Here is a 10150-nt window from a genome sequence, read left to right as displayed (position 1 = left end):
GATTTAGGTAACATTCCTTGAGATACCTTAGTATTGGACTGAAGCCCAATAGACTTTGAGGACATTTCTAATTTCGATGAAGATCGAAAAGAAACTGGTGTTTTCTTTGGCGATGCTATCGGGATTGCTTCTGGCGTAATTTTCGGTGACATTGAAAGTGCGTTAGCGAAAAATTCCATAGATAATGTAGGGGACTCCGGAGAAGATGCAACAGATAAATTCGAAACGGATTCAGAAGGAATATCATAAACTGATTTGTATTCAGATTTTGGCGAGATCTGCAAAGATTTCATCGGTGATAACGATGAATATTCAGAAGGTGATTTTGGAGATAGCTCCAAAGCAGGTTCATCGGGTTCTTTTGGCGATAAACTTTGAGACGCTGGTGGTAATCGGGATGGTGTTTGTGGTAACTCTGTTGATATTGGTAATGGTTCATTTGGAGGTTTAGGAGATGTCATCTGAGGTGGTTTCGTTGATTTGGAAGGTGATACTGGCACAGATACAATTGCTGTTGAATCTGGTAGCTGAGTCGCATCGGCCTTTGGAAGCTCGCCTGTAAACGGCATGGTTATGTCGAGACTGTAAAAATCTTCAAAAATGGTTACATCAATGGAGTCCATTGTACTTTCAGTTACACTTTCGCATTCCATTTTAAAACAATATTTATTTAAAATGATTAAAAAATTAAAACACGATAATAATTGGTTAAACTGTTGAAAAAAAGTCGTTCTTCGACCAGTGGCGGTTACTTAATTTCAAAAATATGAATAAACCAATTGCATTTTACAAACAAATCCTGCGCAACTGTTACCAAGGTAAATCATTCATAGAGAGCCATCTATCGGATACCTTAAGCTAGAAACTTCGGTTAAGATTTCTGTTGACAATTCAATAATGTTTAAAGGTATCTTTACAAGGAAAAAGTTCAGAATTGTTCATAACTAGCAGCATTTTAATCAGCTATTCTTTTCATACTTATCAGCTTACTTGCATATTTCATATAATTATTTGCAGCCTGCATTATTTATGGTTAAAGGTTGCAACTCATTCTTGTGCATGAACTTTCGTCTGGTCATTTAATGTACAATAATTTTAAGAATAGCCCGTAAGAATTATGATGACATGGCTAAGATAATGGTGTTGATAATATTATCGTAAACCATAATATTATAATATTTTTGAACAAACTAAAGTTATTTTCATTGAAGGCGCTTATTTCAGACTGTATCACAGGTGAACATGCGCGAAATGTGAATCTTTATATGTTTTGATTGAAATTGTCGGCTGTTCTGTTGTTCTGAACCGATTTACTTTAATTTATACAATTTCATCTTCAAATTTCCTGATTTTAAAGTGAATCTAGTGAATCTAGTGATTTATAAACAAGATGGCTATGGCAATGCAGAAAAAAGCCAACGTAAGTATCTTTTAAGTCATTTTATTTGACATCAATTGGCTTACATTATGTTTTATTGTTTTCATTACAGGTCCGGCTTCCACCTGAAGTTAATAGAATTCTCTATGTTCGAAATCTTCCTTACAAGATCACAGCTGAAGAAATGTATGATATTTTTGGTAAATATGGAGCTATCAGACAAATTAGGATAGGAAACACGCCTGAAACAAAAGGAACAGCATTTGTTGTTTATGAAGATATTTTTGATGCCAAAAATGCTTGTGATCATCTTTCTGGTTTTAATGTTTGCAATCGATATTTAGTTGTATTATATTATCAGCCAAACAAGATTTATAAATGAAGTCATATTCATCAATCATTGGTCTTACATCTGAATTAATTTTTGTACCGACATGTCATATAATTGGCTTGTCCATCTTCTTTCTTAAATCCAAGAGCCGAATAAAATCCTATCTTCGCATCGGAACAGTTTAAGTCAACTTTATAAGCTCCAACCTGTTGAGCCAACAATTTTAAGCAATTGACTATTATTTTGCCCAACCCTTTTCCTCTGTAAGCTTCATCAACGCATACATCTTGTACGTGACCTATCTGTTAATGAAAAGAAAACTGCTGATGAAAAGAAAACAAAAAACAACCGCCGAAGCAAGTCTTACCCAAGAACATTGATGAATGAATTTAGGCTCACAGAGAAGTGTAGCCGTCCCAGCAATCTGGTTATTATTCGAATCCTCGATCACCACTACTCTCACCAATTTGGTTTCTCTCATTAACTTAAACCTTTCTAAAGGGGAAAAAGAATCTCAAAGTCATTAAAGATATCTAAAGATTTCCTTGCTTGGATCTAACATGGAAGTTTTTCACAATCTTGCTTTCCCATGTATTTTTATACACTTTGAAAGCATGTCAAATCGTTGATTCGCTTCAAGAACCGGTGGTAAAGCAAGTAATTTATTCTTACCTTCAAACTCTTCTTTGGTCACATCTCCAACATGAGTCAATTGTCCCAACAATTTGGTAAAACCGCGATCATAATCATCAATTTGCAGTGGACGAATTTTCAATGAGAGAGATTCAAGTTTATCCTTCCAATCACTCTGGACACTTGACCAATCTAAGCTTTCAATTTCGCTTGGACTAAAAACAAATGAATCTTCATTCAAACTGCACATGTTGATTAATGGTGATAAAGACTTGACTGTCGATTGTTATAGTGAAAATGATAATAACGCTTCTCAGTGTTTGTCCAAACTCAAAGTGACCAGATGACTTTAAAAGGTGTTTATCAGTTTCGGTTCAAAGGTAACGCCCTGTAACCAGCCAAACAAAGGTGAATCATTACCAGTATCAGATTTAGGAATGTAGCAGTTTACGGATAGCAAAAGCCAGGATGGTTTTTTTAAAACGAACAAAAAATAGCTAAAATTTTTCACCAGAACAGAAAGATTAATTTCTTTTTACCTGTATTCACTTTTGGGAATAAATTGCTTAAAGTGCTCTGCTATTAATTACAGCTTATTAATTATCCCTCAATCATCAATCACATATCAATCACAACTAACAATCAACCTTATGCTTCTACGATGTTCATCTATTGTCTTATATTGTGTCTTTACCTCCTGTTCAAGCTTAAAATGGACGAAAGAAACTCATATAATTTTGGTCAATTATCAACAATTTACTTACTTTTGATCAAACAAAACCGTTTCCTCAGCTGATTATTTTCAAGAAGATTAAGTTGATTCTACTTGCTTGTTTGCAACACTTGCTAGATGTTCACAAATATCAAACATACAAAAAAATGTTTGTGTTAACAATAAATTAGCAATTTACCTGATGTACTGACACATTTAATTGAGCTGACAATTGATTTTATCATCTTTTGATGATTGAGCTGACTCTTTACTTTCCTCTTTGAAAGCAACTCTCACCAATAAAACAACCTGACAACAGCTTAAGGTATCATTCAAGGTTGGCTCATATAAAATAATTAATTGGTAACTGGATTTTCATTTACTCCGATTAACTAAACTGGATTAAAGAACCAAATATAAGAAAAGAGAAACCAAATTCAACTTCAATTTCATCAAAAAATCAATCAAAAATGATTTTCAAAATATATTCAAATATGCAAATTTAGTTGCTCAATAAAGTTAATTTAGGTAATATTTTCTAGACCTTAAATTAACTCATCAACCTTCAGCAATCAGAAATCTAAATTGGATAAATCTTGCAAGTCAATTGATTACAATCATCCTTGGATCATCAGTTGAACAGTATAAGTTATTTTGTATCTTTTTTTTCAATTAAATTCAAAAAGCTATAAAATTAAATGAGGTAATCTTTATTATCATGTGGCTCAGGTATGCAATTCAAGGACAAATTAACAATTAGCAATTTTTACAATCAGCCAGACTTGAGATTCATATTAATAAATTGAAAATTAAAAGTCAACGGATTTAATAGATTCAAAGGCCTCTTCATGATGTGGTAACAAGTTAAACCATAATTGAAAAATATTTCATTACAGTCAAGAAATGATTGTTTTACTTTGAATCAATAAAGGTTGCTTGAAATAAGACGAGTCAAGAATAAATTAACAATGAAATTAATGAGAATCCAGTAAATGTTTACAGATCTAGTATCTAATCACATTTGGAAACACAACTCACCACTAGGCATTTTGGCTGGTTCAATCATTTACTATTCCCTTCCATGTTGATCTTTCATTTCTTTCCTAATAAACATTTACTGTTCCTTTCAACCAAAATTGTTTGCTGATCATGTGTGCCATATTGGCTATTTTACTTTCATCATCAGATCCTGAGCAGATTAGGAAATTGGCCTTACAGTTATCCAAAAAACAACGACATCGTGGTCCAGATTGGAGTGGTGAGTAAACCCCATATTTAGACATTTTACTGTTCACTTGATCACAAGACTGTTTCAAAGGTTAAAGGTTTGTTTTGATGGTCGAGATGATGAGTGAAAGCTTCTGAGCTACAGATGAAACTAGAATATCTGATGGAACTAGAAATTGTATTTTATTTTATTCTGTTTCATAACTGTTTTGAGATCCATTCACAAGTTGAAATATCTTGATGAAAATTGATAAGACAATTTTATGACACTTGATACAGTGAGTGATCTGTCCATTCAAAATAAACCTTTAAAGCAACGAAAGGGAAGAGGAAATAGATTGATAAATTATCGAGCGGAAAATTCAATGTAAATTGAGACAATCAATTTGACTGGCAAAGTTGAATCTCTAATTAAGTTTGATTAAATCCTGAAGTATTCATATTTTTCTCAATAATCTCAGACTTTGCAGTCTTGTAAAGAGTATAGATATTTCAGAGAAATCATTGTTTTAGACCGAGATTGGTTGAAACCGTTTAAATAAATTGTGACAAACAGAATCAGTTTATATGCTTATTGGAATTTTATTTCTTTCTAATAATCATTTTGGGCATGATTAGTACATGGTCAATGGTAGCCAACAGTTGATTGAATCAAGTCTATCCGAGGAGACTGTCGAGAAGTGCTCCGATTGGTTCTGGCTTTGGCTCAGGGTCAGCTGTAATTTGAAAGATAAAAAACAATGAGTTATGATTTAGTTGGTTATCAAGTTAATAAGTTACTTACCATAGGCCATGGCGACGGTGTAGGCAAAGGCAGCAATGTAGACGAAAAGGGTTTTAGCTTCCATTTTTAGTTGGTTGTTTTTTGTCGAGTTTTTAACACGAAAAGTTGAAAGAATTGTTTGTAGAGTTGAGATAGTTTGATTGTTTGAATCGAATGACTTTTCCATACCTTTGGTGATCCTTTTATATGATTTTAAAAATTAGATGAAACCATCAAAACCTGATGTTTGACTTTTGCCTGATTTAAAGCTCATTGTTTTAAGATGATTAATGTTCAGAGTATAATTAATGACTTCCTCTACTCTGCGAAAATTCTTATGGTGATTGTAACTGCTCATTGTTTTTTCATTATAATAAAGTCTGATTAATTGTTGCTTACAAACACCGGTTAATTCAGGTTCAATAGACAACATTTTCGTATCTACACTTCAGGAATCTCTATTAATCAGTCAGTCCATTCATCATTTACACCCATTAAAATCAAAGATTTCATCGGAAGCTTGCATTATCTAAGCTTAGATTAATTATCAAGCTTCAAGTTGACACCTTTAGTCAGCTACATCAGCTGTATGAAGAGTAAATGCTTGACTTTGAATTTGACTATTTTTGGCCATAAAATGAACAGTCTTCAAAAATTTTCAGAACTGTATGACTTTACTAAAAATGTAATTTTGATTAGGAATCGATGTCAGAACCCACACTGGACCTAAGGGTGAAAAATTGACTGATGCTTTGGCTCATGAAAGATTGGCGATTGTTGATCTAATTAAAGGTGCTCAACCATTATATGATTCAACCAAAGAATACATTCTAACCGTCAATGGTGAAATTTACAACCATCGAACTATTCGCCAGCAAATTGATTCAAAAGACTTGACAACCTTAAGCGATTGTGAACCAATCGTTCATTTGTACAAGAAACATGGAAAATCAATGATTGACCAATTGGACGGTGTCTTTGCCTTTGTCATTGCTGCTCCTGGTAAAGGTGATTATTTTGCTGCTCGGGATCCGATTGGTGTTTTCCCTCTATACTATGGTCGAGGATCTGATGGCTCTTGGTGGTTCTCATCTGAGGTTAAAAGTTTGATGGCTGATTGTGTTGAGATCCGTGAGTTTCCTCCAGGACATTACTGGACTCATAAAGAGGGATTTCATCGATGGTTTAATCCCATTTGGTGGGATGAGGCGCTTATACCAAAAAATACAATTGATTTGAAAACGTTGAGAGAAGCCTTTGAGAAAGCTGTCGTTAAAAGACTTATGTGTGATGTACCGTAAGTAATAAATTAAAGTCTCAGCTAATTAACCGGAAAATTTACTGATTTTAATCTTAATTTCTTTATCAGTTATGGTGTTCTTTTATCTGGAGGATTGGATTCTTCTCTGGTTGCTTCAATTGTATGTCGACATGCTGCTAATCGAGTTGAAGAAGATGAAAAGTCTCAAGCCTGGTATCCTAGAGTTCATTCATTTACCATAGGATTGGAGGGTTCACCTGATCTAAAGGCTGCTAAAGAAGTTGCTAATTTTCTAGGAACAGTCCATCATGAATTTACTTATTCAATTCAGGAAGGTTTAGATGCTTTGTCTGATGTTATCTATCACATTGAGAGTTACGATGTAACAACAATTAGAGCTTCCACTCCCATGTTTTTGATGGCAAGAAAGATTAAAGCTTTTGGTTTCAAGATGGTTCTTTCAGGTGAAGGCTCTGATGAGATATTTGGTGGTTATCTGTATTTCCATAAAGCTCCATCTCCAAAAGATTTTCACGTTGAACTTTGTCGTAAAGTTAAATTGCTGTCTCGTTATGATTGTCTTCGTGCCAATCTAGCAACATCAGCTTGGGGAATAGAAGCTCGAGTTCCCTTTCTAGATAAAGACTTTCTTCAATTGGTTATGAGCTTGGATCCATCGGTCAAAATGATTACTGATCGACCTGAAGGAAAACTTGAGAAATGGGTTTTGCGGAAAGCTTTCGATACTCCAGAGAATCCATACCTTCCAAGTTCGATTCTTTGGAGACAAAAGGAACAGTTTTCAGACGGAGTTGGCTATCAATGGATCGATTCTTTAAAGGCCTTTGCTGAATCTCAAATAACCGATGCTCAGATGGGCTGTGCTTCGACTACATTTCCGTTTAATCCTCCAACAACTAAAGAAGCATATCTTTATCGATCCATTTTCAAGTCTCACTTTCCTCATTATGATGCGGATAAATTAATTCCTGGTGGACCGTCCATTGCTTGTTCAACACCAACTGCAGTTGAATGGGAAAAGGCTTGGGCTAATCAGGCTGATCCATCAGGTAGAGCGATCCAAGGTGTTCATGTTGACTCTTATTGACATATTTACAAATAAAGGTGCTTGTCATATCTAAGTAGTGGAAAATCAATCATATTTTATCCTCAATCAATTAGTAATCATTTATCAAATTCCCGTTAATTAATAGATTTATCGATATTGGTGTCTGTTTTCGTTAATCGGATCAATTTTAAATAACAGGATAATTAAAGTAGGAAAATAATCACTTGCAATATTTTCTTCATTTCTTTTGCTTTGCGATAGCTTTTACGGTCAAAAGCAATTGACTGTAAAAGTAATTCAAGGATAAGTTTATGTTGACCGCGATCAAAATTTTAGCTTTTTGAGGCTTCAAATGTTGAACTGAACAAAAAAGACATTTTTCGTTTTTTCTTCTGTAAACTTTTCATGAGGAAAAGTTACAGTTTATTGTGTACAAATTAGATTATTGATGTTGAAACGAGCAAGAAAGATGAAGATGAATACAGATGAAAATGTATTCTTAAAGAAATGAAAGGTGAAGGTGGTTAGTAATATAATTCAAATGTTGGTTACTAATCCAAGGTTGATGATAAATTATAATGTATCAAATTACCAGTAAAAACAGGGATTGAGCTAAATACAAATTTACAAAATTTACCGGCTATCAGCAAGTCTACCAAGAACTTTGAGTAACGGATACAAATAAAACGGCTCAGGAACTTTGTAATTTGATTCACCGGCTTCAGTTAAAGCTTTAACTCCTTGAGGATTAACTTTATTGCATTGTTCCTCTGTAGCAAAATTAGCACAAGCCAAATCTAGAGTATCCTTGATTGAGATTTCAACAGTTGCTCGATAGAAACCAGCAATATCCAGATTGGAATCAGATTTACAAGACGTTTTTGGTTTCATCTGAGTAACGACGCATTTTTCAATTCTTGGGTACATGCAACATAAATCAGGGAACAATTGGCGATCCGTAGAGTTAACAGCTGCAAACATAAATTGACGATTAGCCGAGTGAAAGCATTCATTCCATGCCCTCATACTTGTTTCCGATGTACATCCATAAATCTTAATAGCTTCTGCAAAATAGGCAAGACAAAAAAAACGGTTGAGCTTTTTTAGACAAATCAATTATAGAAACATAACAGAATGATTATGCATTTTAATCATGCAAATGGATTCACTGAGCTTTTCAAACATGACATGACTCGTTGAGGATATTTAAATGGTTAAATAAATGTAATAAATGAGTCGGATAATTGAAATTAATTAGCTCTAGTTAAGAATCAAGAAAATATCACTTACTTTTTTGGTCCACTGGATCCGTACAAATTGACTTCATCTGTTTACGCATTCCTCGCAACATGATGGAAAATAGTTGCCGAGCCAACGATTTTAAACATTTCCGATTATAATTCCTTAATTTTGAATACATAGTCCGGCTGACACTAATAAATTGTTAATAAAAAACGGCGACATGTTGTTTGTTGGAAGAAAAAGAGAAAAGGTTAAGCTTAGGAAAACAATGGTGACCGATGAATCACAACAAAATCATGTGACTGTAAGCATTGAAAACAGTTGATTTACCTACACAATCCATCAATTTCTTGTTGATTGCGAGGTAAATTTTTAACATCAACATAGAGAATCTGCTTAAATCCATGGAAATCTGTCTCTAGGCTCTGCTGACAACCAGGAGGAAGGGTTGATCTTCTGATACGATTTAGCGGCGTTAAGTCATCGAGGTGGTTGAAGGATTGCGCTTGAAGCTGTTGGTGAGAAAAACAAAATACTATGGGAAAGAAACAAAATGAAGGTTGGTTTTTTCACTATTAGATGGACATTGATTGAATGTTCAAAGGAATAATTTAGACAAATTTAATTGCTGTTTATTCACTTTCTTCTGTATCAATATTTATTCTGGCTTGGCTAAGTGGTCACAATAAAACTCACCTGAGACTAAAGAAAGGGAAACAATTAGATAGAGTTGAGGCAACATCTTTCCAAATAAAACTAATACTGGATAATTTTTAAGCTAACATGTTAATTGTGGCTATCGCAAAAATGACTTAATAGTGATCAGTTAAAATTGTAAACTTAAATCTCTCTCATTCTCTCACAATTAAGCATTTATTTTATTCCTTCTCACAACAATTTAGCCTTGATCATTGAGGAGATGTTAAAATCAAAGTTGACCACTAATTGACCTGATAAACCTGGAATCACTTTTTTTAAATGCACTTACCGAAATATTAATAAAGTTTATCGAAATATTTTTTCCCTTCTTGGGTCAACTTCGTATTCAATTTTATCTGATTTAATGAAAGAAAACAAATTTTAGTTACAATCTGTATACATTTGCTCATCACAATAAACATTTGAATAACAAGATGGAAAATCACTGAACTCTCGAACTTTGTTCATTCAGATTGATTGATTATCTCTAAACTATCAAATAGATCACAGGTTTGAAAATAAAATGATGGATTAACGTCTATTATCAAAAATAATGCTTAACCGTTATAGCAATCAGCTTTTATACCACCAAAGAAATGAAGAGTTAGACAAGTTACTAGCTAATTGAGATATGGCACCATTTATGATATTAAAATATACTTTATATCAATCCAATCAGCCAAAGTAGACATAAAAACAATGAAAAATGAAAGCTTGAATTCAAAATTAAAAAATATGTATCTTTTTGGTTACATTGATATTGAATTTATGATAACGTCTTTATCAAATATATAACAATATAATGACTAATATTGGAAAATTACCAGATGATTTA

At 33.4% G+C, this 10150-nt stretch overlaps 4 protein-coding genes and 1 long non-coding RNA gene across 9 annotated transcripts; 2 read left to right on the top strand and 3 right to left on the bottom strand.

The window, feature by feature from the left end:
* Positions 1-1277: 1277 nt before the first annotated feature.
* Positions 1278-1886, top strand: LOC107370170 (splicing factor 3B subunit 6). Its single transcript, XM_025162474.2, has 2 exons — positions 1278-1420; positions 1491-1886. The coding sequence occupies exons 1-2, from the start codon at positions 1391-1393 to the stop codon at positions 1758-1760; spliced, it is 300 nt and encodes a 99-aa protein (XP_025018242.1). The 5' UTR covers positions 1278-1390; the 3' UTR covers positions 1761-1886.
* Gnpnat (glucosamine 6-phosphate N-acetyltransferase) lies at positions 1426-4582 on the bottom strand. Of its 4 annotated transcripts, none has more exons than XM_015938158.3 (4): positions 4271-4582; positions 2382-2730; positions 2077-2204; positions 1426-2011 (listed from the first exon to the last, which is right to left on the bottom strand). In XM_015938158.3, the coding sequence occupies exons 2-4, from the start codon at positions 2590-2592 to the stop codon at positions 1796-1798; spliced, it is 555 nt and encodes a 184-aa protein (XP_015793644.2). In that variant the 5' UTR covers positions 2593-2730; positions 4271-4582; the 3' UTR covers positions 1426-1795. The 4 variants fall into 4 exon arrangements, with proteins under 4 accessions (XP_015793644.2, XP_015793643.2, XP_015793641.2 ...); XM_015938157.3 differs by lacking the exon at positions 4271-4582 and adding an exon at positions 3107-3256 and having other exon boundaries at positions 2382-2839; XM_015938155.3 differs by lacking the exon at positions 4271-4582 and adding an exon at positions 3107-3256.
* On the top strand, positions 4078-7604 carry AsnS (asparagine synthetase). The gene is made up of 3 exons (XM_015938151.3): positions 4078-4312; positions 5744-6341; positions 6414-7604. The coding sequence occupies exons 1-3, from the start codon at positions 4204-4206 to the stop codon at positions 7411-7413; spliced, it is 1707 nt and encodes a 568-aa protein (XP_015793637.2). The 5' UTR covers positions 4078-4203; the 3' UTR covers positions 7414-7604.
* On the bottom strand, positions 4844-5210 carry LOC107370171 (uncharacterized). Its single transcript, XR_001570548.2, has 2 exons — positions 5066-5210; positions 4844-4997 (listed from the first exon to the last, which is right to left on the bottom strand). It is a non-coding gene; the product is annotated as an uncharacterized LOC107370171 (long non-coding RNA).
* Positions 7303-9471, bottom strand: LOC107370168 (uncharacterized). 2 transcript variants are annotated; one of them, XM_015938154.3, is made up of 5 exons: positions 9313-9468; positions 8947-9151; positions 8665-8807; positions 7967-8438; positions 7303-7443 (listed from the first exon to the last, which is right to left on the bottom strand). In XM_015938154.3, exons 1-4 carry the CDS (start codon positions 9356-9358, stop codon positions 8008-8010), a joined length of 825 nt encoding a protein of 274 aa, XP_015793640.2. In that variant the 5' UTR covers positions 9359-9468; the 3' UTR covers positions 7303-7443; positions 7967-8007. The 2 variants fall into 2 exon arrangements, with proteins under 2 accessions (XP_015793640.2, XP_015793639.2); XM_015938153.3 differs by lacking the exon at positions 7303-7443 and having other exon boundaries at positions 7751-8438; positions 9313-9471.
* Positions 9472-10150: the final 679 nt, after the last annotated feature.

The sequence above is a fragment of the Tetranychus urticae genome, chromosome 1 (genome assembly GCF_039701765.1).
Source record: "Tetranychus urticae isolate SD_2017Ah chromosome 1, NJAU_TeUrti_SD_1.0, whole genome shotgun sequence".
NCBI classification, from domain to species: Eukaryota; Metazoa; Arthropoda; class Arachnida; order Trombidiformes; family Tetranychidae; genus Tetranychus; species Tetranychus urticae.
Note: the sequence above shows the minus strand (reverse complement) of the source record. Positions and strands in the feature narration are given on the sequence as shown.